Source organism: Sus scrofa, chromosome 13, assembly GCF_054392235.1.
Source record: "Sus scrofa isolate SSC_HxYL_T2T_F1_AM1 chromosome 13, Sscrofa_HxYL_maternal_Yorkshire_Landrace_v2.0, whole genome shotgun sequence".
In the NCBI taxonomy this organism is placed as follows: domain Eukaryota; kingdom Metazoa; phylum Chordata; class Mammalia; order Artiodactyla; family Suidae; genus Sus; species Sus scrofa.
Window position 1 is genome coordinate 149,235,756 of NC_139395.1, and position 18,409 is coordinate 149,254,164.

Below are 18,409 nucleotides of genomic sequence, written 5' to 3' on the forward strand. Positions count from 1 at the left end.
AAAGAACTGTGATTAGCAACCTTATTTCTATCTGCAACCTTTATTCCCATTTACAATGTAAAGTAACATATTTACAGGTTCCAGGGATTGGGTCTTAGATATCTTCGAGGACCATTGTTCCTATTTCTATACCGATAGGTGAAAAAAATTCGAATGATGGTTGCCTCTTAGCATACAGTGGCAAGGTGAGGGAAATTGACCAGAAAGGGATGTGTGGGAATTTTCTGGCAAAGTAAAAATATCCTATATCATGATACAGGTGTATGTTTCAAAGATGTGTTCATTTGTCAGATACGGTTTGTGCATTTTGATGTATGTAAATTTTACCTTATTAAAAAGAGTACTGTTAAAAATAATTGAGAGGGCCATTGAGAATGGCTAGAGGAATCAACAAAAATAAGAATATTGGTATTTCTGAAGCTGAATTATGGATACACGGGAGTTTATTTGCTATTCTATCTCCTTTGAATTTTGGATGTTTCATATTAAAAAGTTAAAAGAACACCTGTTTCATCCTAAATAGTTAAAGTACTAAATGCCATGAAAATGTTTATTAGTAAAATTGCATCTGATTTATTTCAAGTGCTAATTTTTAAAATATCACACTTCACAGTAACAACTAAAGTTTCTTTTTGGCAGCCATGAAGAACTGTACTCAGGTCGCCCCTATGGAGCCCTTGATTCAGGTTTCAATAGTGTGGACAGTGGTGATAAGAGATGGTCAGGGAATGAAGTAAGTGTTTCTTCTGTTCTGCATATTACAACGTCTCATTGAAAGAAGATAAAATTATGAAAATGCAAAGTGTCTTATTTGGGTTCAATTTCTCATTATGTAGAATACAGAAAAGCCAAGGGATGAGTGAAAATCCCATATAAGCCTACCATCCTAAAATGGTATTACATTTCTTTGCCATCTTTTTTTACTGTGTGTGTTTTACATGTCTTTTACCTCATTAGCTCATAGAAATAATTTTATATCCTGAAAAATCAAACAGGAACTGATCCATTTACAATTGAAGCCTGAAATTTGAGGGCCAAGGTAGTTTTGAGTAGAGGTGGTAGAGGAAGGGCTGGGAGGTGAGAAAATAGAACTGTAGGCTGACATACAGTAATTGGATGGGAACCGAAGTGAAGATACACATGCTCAAGATAAATAGCTTTCTCAGCTAATTGTATATCATTTTTCTCTTCTGTTTAGTTATTAGTATTATGTTTTCTCTCTTTTTGTAAATTGCGAAGGTATAATGTTTTAGCTATAAATTGGATTAAATGATTAAGGTTTTATTAGAGAGACTGGTAAAATACCATTTATAACATTGTTTTATTTGGAGTCCAAAGCAAATTAATTTTATAATACAGCCCATTTGTCATTCGGAATTGCTTGTGTATTTAAATGTGGCTGAGTGAGTACATGATTATGGCTATATCAATACAGATCCATATATGTTGATACTTTAAATTTATGTATGTATGTATGTATATAGAGAGTCATGTATATGTGTGTGTGTGTATATATATGTATACACACACACACCCCTCTTTTTAAAAATTGTGGTAAAATACATATAAAATATACCATTTTAATCATTTTTAAGTATGCATTTCAGTGGCATTAAGTACTTTCATATTGGTGAATATGTGATCTCCAGAACTTTTTGCTATTTTTTTTAAAATATAAATTCTAATGAATTTATGTTGTATTTATGTGTTAAATACTGTTGTCTAAAATATGAAATCATTTATTTTAATGTTTCTGCTGTATTTTAAAGCCTACAGATGAATTTTCAGATCTGCCTCTTAGAGTAGCAGAAATTACTAAAGAACAAAGACTACGAAGAGAAAGCCAGTACCAGGAGAATCGCAGCAGTTTAGTAGTGACAAATGGTGGAGGTAAATGTGATTCCTGATGATCAGAGTCATTATAATCACTTTTTAAGTGGCCTTTTCACATCCACTCTCTTTGTTTGTATATCTATAGCTTCTTTACCTCTTCTTTTTTTGGTTTTTTAGGGTTGCACCTGCAGCATATGGAAGTTCCTGGGCTAGGGGTCAAATGGAGCTTCAGCTTCCAGCCTGTACCATAGCCACAACAACATGGTATCCACGCTGTATCTGCGACCTACACCACAGCTCACAGCAACACCGGATCCTTAACCCACTGAGCTGGGGCCAGGAATCGAACCCATGTCCTCATAGATACTAGTTGGGTTTGTTACCACTGAGCCACGACGGGAATGCCTTCACCTCTTCTTTTAAAGACCTCCCTCCTTTTCTCATATGATTAAAAAAAAATTTGTTTTCTATTAAGATTAAATTTAAATTTCTCTGTTTTAAGCCTTGCAGTTAAAATACAGTATTTTTTCTTATTTTAACTTTTGGAAGAAACTTTACTAAAGACAGTTTACTTGGGATAGATCTTTGTTAATCTTGATTTAACCATGAACTTCTTTTGAAGTAGTATTTTCTTTTTAAAGATTCCCTGTGTGGTTATCATTTGATCTCTTTCAGGAATTCAGTGCATTTCTTGATTTCTACCTTTTCTTCTGGAATTGTGCTCTTCAAGGGCATTTAAATCCAAGTTTTCCTTATTCTGGTATTTTAAAATTTGTAATTTAAATTTAAAAATTTTTTTAAATTTATGATTGTTTTTATAATTCATTAACAGAAAAGAGTACTCTTCTACTTTCTTGAGTTTCTGAGGCAGATTCTTGATTTTAGCATCCATTCAACATTGCTTTAGTTTGAATTATCAAATCCTAATGTCTAAATTTTAACAGCCAGCTACAAGGGAGAAATGACTTTGATTTTCTAGAAATCTATTATATTATCTAAGAAGGGCTTTTATCTCTGAATGATGATTTCAATTAAGTGGTGTGCTCTCTTTTTTTCCCTTAACTATCTTTTTTTTTTTTTTTTTTTTTGGTCTTTTTTTGCCTTTTTCTAGGGCCGCACCTGCGGCATATGGAGGTTCCCAGGCTAGGGGTCTAATCAAAGCTGTAGCTGACAGCCTACCCACAGCCACAGCAACATGAGATCCGAGCCACTTCTGCGACCCACACCACACTCATGGCAATGCCAGATCCTTAACCTACTGAGCAAGGCCAGGGATCGAACCCGCAACCTCATGGTTCCTAGTTGGATTCGTTAACCACTGAGCCATGACAGGAACTCCTCCCTTAACCATCTTATATTCTTTTTTTACTGCCATCACTTACCATTTCGTTATAATCTTTCTTTCATATGAGATATCTTTCCTATTAGTTCATTGCAGACTTACAATAATGTCTAGATCTTTGCTGTCTAGTATGGTTAGCCACATGTGGTTATTGAGCATTTGAAATGTGGCTTTTCTGACTTAAGCTGTACTATATGTGTAAAACACATACCAGATTTTGAGGCCTTTGCATGAGAAAAAAAATGTAAAATATCAGTAATACTTTACATTGATTATATGTTGTAATGATAATATTTTAGATACATTGAACAAAATATATTATTAAAATTAATGTCACCTTGGAGTTTCCATTGTGGCGCAGTGGAAACGAATCTGACTAGGAACCATGAGGTTTCAGGTTCGATCCCTGACCTCGCTCAGTTGGTTGTTGTGGCTGTGGTGTAGACTGGCAGCTGTAGCTCTCGTTTGTTTGACCCCTCGCCTGGGAACCTCCGTATGCTGCAGGTGCAGCCCTAAAAAAAGCAACAACAACAAAAAAAATTAATGTCACCTTTTCTTTTGACTTTTTTATGTGACTACTAGATAATTTAAAATTCCATATGTGGTTTACCTTTGTTGCTTACATTCTGTTTCTTTTGGACAACACTGGTCTAGATAGTATGAAAAACCGATGTTGTTTTCTTGAGAAATATTTATAGAATGAACCATTTATTTAGTCACACAAGTTGTAGCATTTATGTACCTGGTTTCTAATGTGGGTGTAGACTTAAAGCCTTTTTATCCTTTTATCTATTTATATAACTATAATAACTTAGTTCATTTTTGTATTCACTGCAGTTATGAATTATTTAGAAATGATTGACTCAGAAAACTAAATTGAGAAATAGATCGCCTCAAATTCACTGTTCCCAACAACAGCAACTTTTAGGCAGTCTGTAAACCACCAGGTAGTAATGACTGGGAGTTAATACATTTCTGGGGAAACTGTCTAATTGTAAGATATTTTTCTCCTAGTGTGCCATTTTAACTGACTTTTTAAAGTAGTTACTTTTTAAACTTAAAAAAAATAATAGAGCACCTCCAAACATATTAGGAGAAATAATGATGACTCTATCTTATTTATATGCTTTTCCTCACCCCTGAGCATTTTGAGAAGTAAAAATTCCTCAGATGATTCCTTTCCATCCACAAACTGCTACAAAACATCTGTAACACTGACCTCTAGAAAGTAATTTTCTAAATAAGAAAATCTTTGTTCTAGTTATAGACACCAGTTACAGGAAGGGAAACAGTCATTAGTATCTACTTCTTTATCACCAAGTCTGCTATCCTTTCACTTTTCTTTTTTTTACTATTATTTTTTTGTCTTTTTGTCTTTTTAGGTCTGCACCCACAGCACATGGAGGTTCCCAGGCTAGGGGTTGAATTGAAGTCGTAGCTGCTGGCCTACCCAACAGCCATAGCAACGCTGGATCTGAGCCATCTGTGACCTACACCACAGGTCACCGCAACACTGGATCCTTAACCCACTGAGCGAGGTCAGGGATCGAACCCACAACCTCATGATTACTAGTCGGGTTTGTTAACCACTGTGCCATGACAGGAACTCCCTCCTTTCACTTTTATATTGAGTTGATTGTGTTAGGTTTTCTGCCCCCCAAGTCCTTGAAGAAATATGATTAAGTCCCAAACCTAAAACATGCAAAAAAAAAAAACCCTAAAAGAAGGTGTAGCTTAAGATGTTAGAAAAATTATTCTTCCTCTCTGTCTCACAAATAAAGTAGTCAGGAGCTATCCAAAAAAATAAAGAAATTTTAGAGGTCTCTGTTTCAATAATTATCATCAATTACTGCATTCTTTATAGTGAATTAGGACTAAGATTTTTTTCTTTAGCCTATCTTTGCAAGTGGCTATGGACTAAATAATAAAGACTTACGTAATTTAAACTTTTCATTCCTCTCACTTTCAAAATAGAGGGTGTTAGAGAAAAAGAAAGAATGGAATTTAATGTCTTTTGTTGGCTACCTAATTTGAATGTTTTTTTCTGGTTTGTATGTCTTGTATGGACAGTGGAACATGATCTGGATCAGATTGACTACATTGACAGCTGTACTGCAGAGGAAGAAGAGGATGAGGTGAGACCACCCAAGGGCTTGGACTCAGACAGCCTCAGTTCACAGTTTATGGCATATATTGAACAACGGAGAATCTCTCATGAGGTAGTACACACATTTAAGCCTAAATATGTTATTATCCTCCATTAAAAAATACTTTATGGCAGTATAAATTTCTGTCATATCAGTGATTTGTTAGTTTAGGCATAATTATTTGTTTTATTATATTTAGTTTCAATTTTATTACTGAGTTTTTCAGATTTATTTTAAAAATCTGACAATAGTCTCAAGTAGAGTTTAGGTTTATTTTCCAAATAAAAAGACATTTTAGAATTTTGAAAAAGAAGCAAAAGAAGTCCTAAGAGTATCCTATACCTTTGAAAAAAAATACAAAGGAATATGATGCTTTTTATTATTGTTCTTACTGCTTTTTTATTGTTATTAACTGGTAAATCATAGTTTGATCAGTAATTAAGAATTGAACAAAACCGCTGACTTTTGGAGCAACATACACATTTAACCATAGAATTTTTATGATGAGCTTAATTACATTGGCGCCTTTGTGCTAAGTTACACAGAATATAAATTGTTTGCCATTAAAATTCTTGGGTGTCTCTTATAGTGGAGTATTGAGTTGCCTCAGAAAACAAATGAGCATTCAGCCCACTGCAAAATCTCTGCCAATTCCCCAGGGGTCTCAAGTAGAAATAGCATTCTTCAGTGTATCTAGTCAGCATAATAAATAGCTCCACTTTAGTGTGTGTGATGTTAATGTCTGGAGTTGGTCCCAGCCTCTGAGCAGGGGTTATTTGAGAAACACTTGGGGCCTTTTTGGAGAATGATGTATTTAGTCCTTTAGAAATAGGGAACAGTCACTTCAAGTGGAACTTGTTATAGAGTGTTATTATCATTCCTTAAAAAACAAAAAACAAAACAGAAAACCCTGGTTTTCCTGTCTGAAGGCTTTTGAACACAGTGTTTTTTTTTTTTTGTTGGTGGTGGTGTTCAGAAGACACTCTTGTATTTAAAGTTGGGTAAAGTTATAGATAGTAGTCAGTCCCCCACCTTATCCACGAGGGAAGCATTCCAAGATCCCAGTGGATACGTGAAACCATGGATGGTACTCAGCCTTATATGTACTTTGTTTTCTCCTATGCAGATGTACTGATGACAAAGTTTAATTTATAAATCAGGCACAGTAAGAGATTAAGAACGATAACTACGAATAAAATAGAATTACAACAATATACCATATATGTGAATGGGTTATGTCAGAATATCTTACTGTACAAATTTTTTCTTTTCTTTTTTTTTTTTTTTTTTGCCATTTCTTGGGCCGCTCTCGTGGCATATGGAGGTTCCCAGGTTAGGGGTCTAATCGGAGCTGTAGCCACTGGTCTACGCCAGGGCCACAGCAACGCGGGATCCAAGCCGAGTCTGCACCTACACCACAGCTCATGGCAACGCCAGATCGTTAACCCACTGAGCAAGGGCTGGGATTGAACCTGCGACCTCATGGTTCCCAGTTGGATTCGTTAACCACTGCGCCACGATGGGAACTCCCCCCGCCCCCCCCTTTTTTTTACTGTACAAATTTAATGCCTTTTCCATCTTAACTAAACATTTATCACACATATGGCTGGACCTTTTGCCATTTGAGGTGTAACAGCAAAACTAGCATGAATGTATTTTTCCTTCTTCACAATTTCACAGAAGACTTGTTCTTACTATAGATTTTACCTCAGCATATGGTTTTTTTTTCATTTCCTTTAAATTCAAGAATTTTCACCTTTTGCTTAAAGGAATCACTTTCTGGCTTCTTTTTGACATATTCGATTGCCTGCATCACTGCTCTTGTGCTCTGGGGTCATCATTAAGTAAAATAGTGTGACTTGAACACAAGTACTGTGATACCTTGACAGTCCATCTGATAACCTAGACTAACATAGTAGCTACTAACTAACATGCAGAATACACTGGACAAAGAGGTGATTCACATCCCAGGTGGGACAGAGCAGGATAGCATGAGATTTCATCATAGTGCCCAGAATTGCATACAATTTTAAACTTATGAATTGTTTGGGAGTTCCCCTGTGGCTCAGCAGTAACAAACACGACTATTGTTCACGAGGAGGCAGGTTCGGTCCCTGGCCTTTCTCAGTGGGTTAAAGATCCGGCCTTGCCGTGAGCTATGGTTTAGGTTGAAGCCATGACTTGGATCACACGTGGCTGTGGCGTAGGCCAGCATCTGCAGCTCCCATTCAACCCCTAGCCTGGGAACTTCCATGTGCCACGTCTGCAGCCCTAAAAAAACCCCAAAACTTATGAATTGTTTATTTCTGAAATTTTCTGTTTAATATTTTTGGACCATCAATGACTCTAGGTGACTAAAACCTTGAAAAGTAAAACCAGGGAGTTCCCATCATGGCTCAGTGGTAATGAACCAGACTAGTATCCATGAGGACACGGGTTCCATCGCAGGCCTTGCTTAGTGGGTTAAGGATCCAGCATTGCTGCGAGCTGCTGTGTAGGTGGCAGATGCGGCTCAGATCCAACGTTGCTGTGGCTGTGGTGTAGCCATAAGCTACAGCTCCAATTCAGTCCCTAGCCTGGGAACTTGCACCTGCAGCCCTAAAAAGACCAAAAAGGAAAGGAAAGGAAAGGAAGAAGAAGGAAGAAAAAGTAAAAACAGCAAATAAAGTGGACTACTGTGAATCAAAGTCTTGCAGCCTACAGATAGCTGTGTATACCAGTGATTAATGAAACTACTTGTGGTTCAGGCTCTTAGCATTTCTGCTAAAGCAAAGAGCATTTACTTTGCAATAAAATTTAAGTTAACGTTGCACTTTATAATCTTAAAGGGAGTCCTTTTTCTTGTGGTCTTTCTCTTTGACCATTTTATGGTTAATTAGGCTATGTAGATGAGGTATTTCTACTAAAAGTGAAAATGCCTGTTAGGAGGTCACTGCTGGCCTATGGGTTAAGGATTTACCATTGTCACTGCTGTAGCCCAGGTTCGATCCCTGGCCTGGGAACACCACCATGGGCATGGCCAAAAATAAAAATTAAAAGAAAAAAAGAAAGAAAATACCTGTTATACTACTGGTGAAAAATTGTAGTAGCATTTCTTTAATCCATTATAATGGCTATTTTGTGATTTTTTCTTAATTTCATCAACCTATAATGTATAGTAATCTTTGTGATTCTGTCATAAGGCTCTTTATGACTTTTGCATCATAAGACTTTCTAAAGCTTGGAGTTCCCGTCGTTGCGCAGTGGTTAATGAATCCGACTAGGAACCATGAGGTTGTGGGTTCAATCCCTGGCCTTGCTCAGTGGGTTAAGGATCCAGCATTGCCGTGAGCTGTGATGTAGGTTGCAGATGCGGCTCGGATCCCGAGTTGCTCTAGCTATGGTGTAGGCCGGTGGCTACGGCTCCAATTGGACCCCTAGCCTGGGAACCTCCATATGCCGCAGGAGCGGCCCAAGAAATGGCAAAAAGACAAAAAGACAAAAAAAAAAAGACTTTCTAAACCTTGACATCTATAAAAATAAGATGAAGCAGTGTTATTTTATGTGGTTTACTAACCAGTGAAGAAATTTTTTTTATATTCTTGAATACTGTCTAAAATAAACATGTGTTGTTTAAAATTATGAAGTTTTAAACACTCTGCTATTTAATTTTATTCTAATACCTGCCACACACATGGAAATAATTGTGATAAAAAAAATAGGGTATGACATATTTATAGAATATGACATATTTTCTTTCACTTATTTTTTGGCTACGACCATGGCATGATAAAGCTCCATGGCAGGGTTTCAAACATCACCAGCTTGGACCAGAGCTGTGATCCAAGCCACAGCAGTGACAACACTGGACTCTTACCCCTCTGTGTCACCAGTGAACTTCTATATTTTTAAAATGAAACCATTGGTACATTCATTTCACCATGAAAACTTCATGTACCACTTGCAATAATTTTAAGTAGCAGTTCCTGCTTTGGCACAGTGTGTTAAGATCCAAATGCAGCAGCTTGGGTTGTTGCAGTGGCGCATGGTAGCTCCCCAGCCCTGCACAGTGCGATAAAGGATCTGGCTTTGTTGTAGCTACAGCATAGGCCACAGCAGGAGCTGGATTCAGCCCCTGGCCTGGGAACTTGAATATCCTGTGGGTGCTGCCATAAAATCATCATCATCATCATAATAATAAGTTTAGGTAATTTCAGTATCGTAAAATCAGGGTGATAAGTCACTGATGTTAACATACTAGGAGAGATTTTTGTTTATTTAAAGAGTCAGGAGAGATGCAAACTGTTGCCTTTGAAATGGATAAGCAATGAGATCCTGCTGTATAGCACTGGGAACTATATCTAGCCACTTATGATGGAGAATGATAATGTGAGAAAAAGAATGTATACATGTATGTGTGAATGTATACATGTATGTATACATGTAGAAAATTGACAGAACACTGTAAACCAGCTATGATGGAAAAAATAAAAGTCATTTAAAAAAAATTTTAAAAAGAGTCAGGAGTTCCCACTGTGGTACAACAGGAACGGTGATGTCTCTGCAATACCAGGTTTAATCCCTTGCCCAGTGCAGTGGGTTAAAGGATCCAACATTGCCACAGCTGTGATGTAGGTCACAACTACACCTTGGATCTGATCCCTGGCCTGGGAAAGTCATATTTGCTGAAATTAGAATACTTATTCTCTCATCAAGATTCTTGAATTGTGTCTCACTTAATATGATCCTCATGCCTAGACTTTATGAGAGTCAAGTTTAGCCCTTTGGAGTCTCTCACCAAAGATTTTCTAGTTACTTGTGATGTACTTGTTTCTTGGAGATAGACTATAAATAATTTTACATTTGTTTTTTTAGATTTTTTTAAGTTTTTTTTCCCTTCAAGAATACCCATTTTGATGCTTATTTTGGTATTGAAATATTATTGTCTTCTATAGATTCTCATTTGACAAAATACGTGCTCTGCTAACCTATAAGCCTCCACCTTTGATTTATAATTTTATTTTTCGGTATATAGTCCATATTAACTTAAGCTAGTTTAATTTTCTTTGGTAATGTTTTTTTGAAATGACCTTTACCCTTCAGTTTATAAATGTTAAATTGCCACTGTTCCTCTTGTAATTAATATCTCATTTTACCATAAATAGAAATTACTTTTTGCTTTATCTTGATATTCCACCAGCATCCAGGAGTATTTGTATGACTAACACAAGTAACAATTTACGATGATGAAGAAATGTAATCTTCCCAATGAACTCCCTGTACTAGAAATGTTCAAGAAACGCTGAACCAAAGTCAGGGTAGGGTTGATAGGAATTCCTGTTGTAGATGGAATTTTGTACTGTATGACCTCTAAGAGCCTTTCCAACTCTAACATCTTATCATTCAGTAAATATTACTGTATGGTTATTATAATTTATAAAATACAGTAAGACGGAAATCTCCTTTTTAAAAATAACTTTTGGGATTATGAATAATTTTGTGTTTACTAAAGCAGTAATATACCCTATAATGCTTTTTTTTTTTTTTTGTCTTTTGTCTTTTTAGGGCCCCACCTGCCACATATAAAGGCTCCCAGGCTAAGGACTGAATCAGAGTTGTAGCTGCTGGGCTATGCTACAGGATCCGAGCCGAGTCTGTGACTGACACCACAGTTCACGGCAAGGCCAGATCTTTAACCCACTGAGCGAGGCCAGGGATCGAACCCACATCCTCATGGGTACTAGTCGGGTTCGTTAAACACTGAGCCATGATGGGAACTCCAAGCCTAAATGCTTTTAAATGTGATTCAATTTTATGGTGATAGGTCTGGATTTTGAAGATTTTGCTAAAATATTTTTTAGTGTAATGTACAGATCCCCAAATGCCAACTTGAATGTGAATTGTGTAAGTACAGTTTTCTGGATTCATGTGTTAAATTGAACTATTTTTCTTTTTATGGCCTAGGGTTCACCAGTAAAGCCAGTGCCCATGAGGGAGTTTCAAAAATCAGAAGACATGAGAAGATATTCACATCAAAGCAGGTTTGAAAAATGAATTCTACTCATTTATTTCTGTCTTAAACTCAGTAACAAGAGCATGAAATGATTTCAGTTTTGTGTAGATGTATGTGTAATGGAGATGTTTAGATACTGTTTGTTTTTTTTTTTAATTTATTTTTATTTATTTATTTTTTTGTCTTTTTGGCTGCACCCGCGGCATAGGGAGGTTCCCAGGCTAGGGGTCTAATCGGAGCTGTAGCTGCTGGCCTGCACCACAGCCACAGCAACGCCAGAACCGAGCCGTGTCTGCGACCTACACCACAGCTCATGGCAGCGCTGGATCCTTATTAACCCACTGAGCAAGGCCAGGGATTGAACCCACAACCTCATGGTTCTTAGTTGGATTCGTTTCTGCTGCGCCATGACGGGACTCCAGATACTATGTGTTTTAAATACAGTTTATTTAGAGCTAAATGAAAAGTGCTTTAGTCCTCATGTAATAGAAAAAGAAGTGAAATTGATTTATTGATTCTAAATTCAGATCACTTAAACCATTACCTGTATAATTATTTGACTTGAAGGTACTTAATAGCAATGAGATTTTATGGTGATATGTCTGGATTTATGTATAAAGAGGGCTAAATGAATTTCAGAAGTCCTGAAATTTTTTTGCTTAAACTTTTGATTAGATAATAGCGATAAAACAGAGACAGCAGTATATCCCTCATTCCTCTCAATTGAAGTGATCTTTTATTTACAATTAGTGCCTCACAGACTATTTCTAAAATTAGCTTCTTGGAGTTCCCATTGTGGCTTGGTGGCAACAAACCTGACTAATATCCGAGAGAATGTGGGTTTGATTCCTGGCCCCTCTCAGTGGATTAAGGCTTCAGCATTGCCATAAGCTGCAGAGTACGTTGCAGACAGGGCTCAGATCTGGCATTGCTGTGGCTGTGGCGTACGCTGGCAGCAGCAGCTCGGATTCTTCCCCTAGCCTGGGAACTTCCATGTGCTGCAGGTGTAGCCCTTAAAAAAAAAAAGAAAAAAAAAAAAAAAAAGGTGCTGCTTTTTTTTTTCTTTTTCAAGAGTACTACTTACTCTTTAATTCCAAAAAAATTTCTTACCATAAACTGTATCACAATAGTTGAAAAATTCCTAGCCTTCCTTTTTTTTTTTTGCTTCCTTTCTGTTTTTATGAAGTCTTAAAACAATAGACTCGATATGCCTTTTCTTAAACAACAGTAAATTTGCTATGTAGAAAGTTTCATACATAGTTATTCTCTTAAACTTGCCAAGATATTAAAGTTGTTTAGATGCATCTATTGACAGGCCTGGAGCAGTTACTTTCTGCTGCTTCCACTACAGATTCAAGAAAAAAGTGTTGTAGCGCTTTCTGTCTGTCTGATTGTGGTAGCCCAAATTGAATGTGGGAATACAGGAAATAAAAATTTTGTTTTCTTTTTCAGGCTGCACCCACAGCATATGGAAGTTCCTAGGCTAGGGGCTGAATCGAAGCAACAGCTGCCGGCCTACACCACAGCCACAGCAACTCAGGATCCAAGCTGTGCCTGCAACCTACACCACAGCTCACTGCAGTGCCAGATCCCCGACCCACTGAGCAAGGCCAGGGGTGGAACCTACATCCTCTTGGATCCTAGTCAGGTTCATTACCACTGAACCATGACAGGAACTTCCAAGGAAAAATATTTTGCAACTCACAAATAACCTTGTGAACAGTAAAAGCCCTCTTTAGTGCAAAGATGAATTTGGGTTTATAAGAAAAGTATTGTAAAATTATTCCCTTACACCCTTGATGTCTGATTGATTCCACTTGTAAAAGCTTAAAGATTAAGTCTAAAGGTAAGCCAGTGATTTTTAAAAAATTGTTTAGGAAACCGAGATATAGGTGGATAAAGAAAATGTGGGGAGAGTGAAGAAAGAAATCTCACAACTTAAACTTTGCAGTTAGCTCATGGCAATTTATTTACATTTCGCATCTCTGAAATTTATCTCAAAATGGCTTTTTAGTTGCCATGTGTACTTATACTGAAGGTGTGGTTTTTTGAGATTGTAATTTCATGCAGAGATTTCTTGTTACATTTTCCCTTATTGGCATTATCTTTTGTGTCTTACTCCTGTATCCATCATAACTAAAGCTAAAGATATAGTACATACCCTCAAAGTGAAAGCCAGATTTTTGCTCAGTTACCTTTATGTGTTAATTTTCTAATGTTTATGTACCAAATCACCACAAATGTAGTGGCTTAAAACATGTAGTGATTACATTACAGTTCTCTAGGATAGAAGTCTGGGAAGGCTTGCGTTGGTTCTCTCTTTAAGGCTTCACAAGGCTGAAGTCAAAATGTTGCCTGGCCTGGGATCTTATCTGGAGACCCTAGGGGAGAATCCACTTTCAGGCTCAGACAGGTTGCTGACAGAATTCATTTCATTGAGTTATAGACTGAGGTCCCCATATCTTGTTGGCTCTCAGCTGGGAGTCATTTTCAGCATCTAGAGTTCACTACATTCCTTGGTTCTTGGCTCCCTCCATCTCAAGCCAGCAGTGGCAGGCCAGATCAAATCCTTCTCACATTTTGGAACTCTGATTTGCCTTTCTGCCACATCTCACAACCTGTCTTGCCTTCCTCTTCTGGTTTCAAGGACCTGTATGATTATAATTAGGGCTACCTGGATAATCTCATTTTAAAGTCAACCAATCAATAACCTTAATTTCATCTGCGAAGTCCTTTCTGACATGTATTTACTGAAGTAACAGCAGGGGTGGAGATCGTGGGGGCCAAAAGTCTGCCTATCAAGCCCTAATCCATAGTTTCTGTTTTTACTTCTCTTTAGAATCTGAGGATTCTTTATTTTCATAAAGGTACTAAAGCAATGCATTTAAAAGATTACTTTATTCAGCAGATTTGGAAAGTCTAATCTGCCACAGTGCTAGAAACTGAATCCGTGATTACTTTTAATGGGTGTTTCAAATCACTAGACCTTAATACAGTCTTTGGATAAGAACTCCATACTTTATCCCAATAACCAGTTAAGCTTTAAAAACAACACATGCTTCATTTTAGTTACATAGGTGCTGTATGTCATCTATGTGCTAAGTACTTTTTTAGGTATTAGGAAATGGCTGTGAACTTCAAAGTCCTGTCTTCCTACAGGTTGCATTCAGATGGAATCTAGAAACTAGAATCTAGAAAAACAAAATCACTTAAAAATGACAGGCAACTCTTAGACTCACAAGACTTTCTGTAACCTGAGTAATGTGTTGACCGAAAAAATTGATCAGTCCTCTAGTTACAAATATTCAAAGATTCTGACTTGACAGTCACTGTTGAAAGGTGCTTACTACCTTTTTTCTCCCTATTCTCCCCTCCCCTGACCTACCATGCACATTTTTTCCCACCTACCCCTCTCAAACACACAGACAAGCACTGCCTGCCTGGGAGATAATAGAGGTGGGGGGGATACAGTAAAGTATTATAATAAGTTGGTGTTTTATGGTTATTTGCTAAGATGGATTAAATAATTTTTTTTTTTTTTTTTTTTTTTTTGCTTTTTAGGGCCGAAGTTACAGCATATGGAAGTTCCCAGGCTAGGGGTCCAATCAGAGCTACAGCTGCCAGCCTACACCACAGCCACAGCAGCCTGGGATTCGAGCTTCATCTGCGACCTACACCACAGCTCACAGCAATGCCGGTTCCTTAACCCACTGAGCAAGGCCAGGGATTGATCCCACAACCTCATGGTTCCCAGTCAGATTCGTTTCCACTGTGCCACAACGGGAACTCCTGGATTAAATAAATTTTGAAGTTAAAACTAATGAAATTATCTTTTACTTTCTGTATCAAAAAATTTTTTAACAGGCTCACTTATGATCTGGTAGGCATTTTAGTTCAGAAGAGATGATAATGTCAGGCTAGGTCCTATAAAGTTCATTGATTTCTTTTAGAAGCAGTACAAAATTAAAGAACGTTTGGGTAATACTTGGAAATTTTTAGTTTCATATCATATAGCCAAAACCAGAAAACCTGCTTATGTTAAATGTGATTTTATGAAAAAGAAAAACAGAAAGGCAGTTCAGAGTCTGCAATAGAGAGGTACAATTCTGGTTTACCCACCTCAGATAAGTTTAAGATTTAAAAGTTACCTGTATTTTTTTGAGAGGATGGTGCTACTGCCACTCATTTACACTGTATTTCTTGAGCAGTGCAACACTCTGGCTGTGTTCTAGGTCTGTGTCACAGAATTAATCTTTTTAATGGATGTAGACAAATGTATGTAACAAATATTTGACAGGCACTGCTTAGTGCTATGAAGAAAAATAAAGCAGGGTTAAAGAGTTAATAGAGAGCTTGAGCAGCTGCACAAGGCTATTGGAGGTCTGACAGTGGCCAGGAACAAACTAAGAGGGCAGAAATCCAGGAATGTATTCCACATAGCCAGCCAAAAAGGCTTTAAGGTTAAAAATAAAGCAAAACCAGTTACCACTAATCTTAAGAAGATAAATATTGTGAATGAAGAAAAAGTTAACAGTGAATAAAGCTTTTATAGATATACAAAAGGAACTTGAACATTTTTCAAAAGGCCTTTTCCCTAAACCTCTGCAGAAACAGCTGTTTCCTCAGCAGTGTCCTGAGAGGGAACCAGTTAAGGTTGATGAAGCTACAAGATTAATGGTTCAGTTATAATACACTGGTGATAGATCACATTCCCACAAAAGACCAATAAATTAAATGTTTTATGCAATTTTATTTATTTTTAAAAAAAGAATTAGAGTCAGAGTGAGGGGATGGTGAGAACAATTTTATGAGGGAATTATATTTTGATAGAAGCCTGAAAAAATCAAAGTATCAAGCACTCTGGCTATCTAGGGGAGAAACAGTCTAGGCAGAGAACCTGACAGACAAACATGCTTGGTATGTTCAAGGAACACTAAGGAGTGTGAACAGGCAGAACAAGTTTGGAGTGTGAGATGAGAATTAAGTTGTGCTTATGTTCTCTCTGAGTGCCTACTAGACATTCAAATGGAGTTATCAAAGTAGCCATTAGATTTAGGAGTTTGGAGTAGAGGGAAGAGAATTAGGGCTTAATACAATGAGACACCAACATCAAATGCTTTCACTGACATGTGGAATCTGAAAAAAAGGACAGACGGAACTTCTTTGCAGAACAGATGCTGACTCACAGACATTGAAAAACTTATGATCTCTGGAGGAGACAGTTTGGGAGATGGGGGGATGTGCTTGGGCTGTGGGATGGAAATCCTGTGAAATTAGATTGTTGTGATCATTATAAAAATTTAAAAACATTTTTTAATTAAAAAAATTAAAAAATAAAAATAACAGAATTTTCATGAGTACATGTTAAAAAAAAAAAAAAAAAAAAAGAGAGAGAGAGAGAATTAGGGCTTAAACAACCAGCAAAAGAAATTTAGGCAGGAGTGGTCATGAGGGTTGGAGGAAGAGGGTGGTATCTCAGAGGCTAAGTGAAGAGAGCATTTCAAGACAAGTAGAGAGAGAGAAACAATGTTATATGGTTGATAAGTTCAGTAAGGTGAGGACTGAAAAATAACTAGTGGAGGAGTTCCTGCTGTGGTGCAGTGGGTTAAGAACCTGAAGAAGGGCAGGTTTGATCTCGTCCTGCTGCAGTGGGTTAAAGGATCTGGCATTGCCACAGCATAGGCTGCAGCTACAGCTCAGATTCAGCCCCTGACTTGGGAACTTCCATGTATCATGGGGATGGTTATTTAAAAAAAAAAGAAAAGAAAAAAATACGCAGGTGTTCCCTTTGTGGCTCAGCGGCTTAAGAACCCAACTAGTATCCATGGGAATGCAGGTTCGATCCCTGGCTTTGCTCAATGGGTTAAGGATCTGACACTGCTGCAGCTGCAGTGCAGGTCGCAGATGCAGCTTGGATCTGGTGTGGCTGTGGCTGGCAGCTGCAGCTCCGATTCGACCCTTAGCCCATGAACTTCTGTATGCTGCAAGTATGGCTCTTTAAAAAAACAAAAACAAAAACAAAAAAAAAAAACTATTGGATTTGGACATGTAAATCCCCAAACTTGAAAAGAGCAGTTTCAGTGAAGTTTGTGAGGACAATCCAGATTGGAATGGGTTCAATAAAATGGGATGAGATGAAGTAGAAACCATAGATTTAACCAGCTTTATAAAGAGATTTGGGTGTAAAAATAGGGTACAGAAGTGGAAGTAGAAAGCAGATGTATATTAAAAGATTTTGCTTGAAAAGCTCTTTTTTTTTTTTGGTCTTTTCAGGGCCACGCTCATGGCATATGGAGGTTCCCAGGCAATGCTGTATCCTTAATGCCAGGCATCAAACCTATGTCCTTATGTATACTAGTCAGATTCGTTTCCTGTGAGCCATGATGGGAACTCCCTGAAAAGCATTATTAAAACAGTGTTCAGGGAGTTCCTGCTGTGATGCAGTGTGTTAAGAATCCTACTGCAGCAGCTTAAGTTGCGTGAAAGTATGGGTTTGATCCCTGGCCCAGTACAGTGGGTTAAAGGATCTGGCATTGCCGCAGCTGCCGCATAGGTCGAAGTTTCGGCTCAGATTCAATCCCCGTCCAGAAACTTCCATATGCCATGGGTATGGCCATTAAAAAAAAGTAAGAAAACATAGTGTTCAAACCAGGGCACAGAAACCCATTTGAGATGGGTTTATATGATCCCTTCTAGGATTTGTTTTGTTTTGTTTTTCTTTTTACAGCTGCACTTGTGGCATATGGAAGTTACCCAGGCTCAGGGTAAAATCAGAGCTGTGGCTGCTAGCCACAACCACAGCCATAGCAATGCAGGATCTGAGCTACATCTTCGACCTGCACTGCAGGTTGTGGCAACACTGGGTCCTAAACCCACTAAGTGAGGCTAGGGGTTGAACCCATATCCTCAGGGACACTATGCCAGGTTCTTAAACCTCAACGGGAACTTGTTTTCTTTTTTTAGTGTAATTTCTCTATAGATGGCCAATAAAAGCTGTAGGAAGTGTTAACAATGAAATTAGTAATTTGGGGACAAATTACACAGTTCATATCAGTTATTCTAAATATGTAATCATTAGAATGTGTTTTTATTGTG

The 18,409-nt window shown here is 37.6% G+C and overlaps 1 protein-coding gene, 1 non-coding gene and 1 pseudogene across 32 annotated transcripts in view; all 3 read left to right on the top strand.

The window, feature by feature from the left end:
- The window catches only part of LRCH3 (leucine rich repeats and calponin homology domain containing 3), a 201,622-nt gene that overhangs the window by 74,780 nt on the left and 108,433 nt on the right, over nt 1–18,409 (top strand). For 15 of the 31 annotated variants that reach the window (XR_014824609.1, XR_014824611.1, XM_005670145.4 and 12 more), the window contains exons 7-10: nt 640–733; nt 1,770–1,890; nt 5,246–5,394; nt 11,266–11,342. Coding sequence is in view for 25 of the 31 variants with exons in the window: in XM_005670145.4 (XP_005670202.2) it covers nt 640–733; nt 1,770–1,890; nt 5,246–5,394; nt 11,266–11,342 (441 nt within the window). In the remaining 6 variants the exon portion in view is untranslated. Of the gene's footprint in view, nt 1–639; nt 734–1,769; nt 1,891–5,245; nt 5,395–11,265; nt 12,821–14,906; nt 16,614–18,409 lie in introns of those variants that run through there. The other 16 variants (XM_084990871.1, XM_084990875.1, XM_084990874.1 and 13 more) reach the window with 5 other exon arrangements.
- Nucleotides 12,614–12,740, top strand: LOC146397692 (small nucleolar RNA SNORA31). The gene has a single exon (XR_014825394.1). It is a non-coding gene; the product is annotated as a small nucleolar RNA SNORA31 (small nucleolar RNA).
- LOC102165449 (ribosomal biogenesis factor pseudogene) lies at nt 15,652–16,003 on the top strand (annotated as a pseudogene).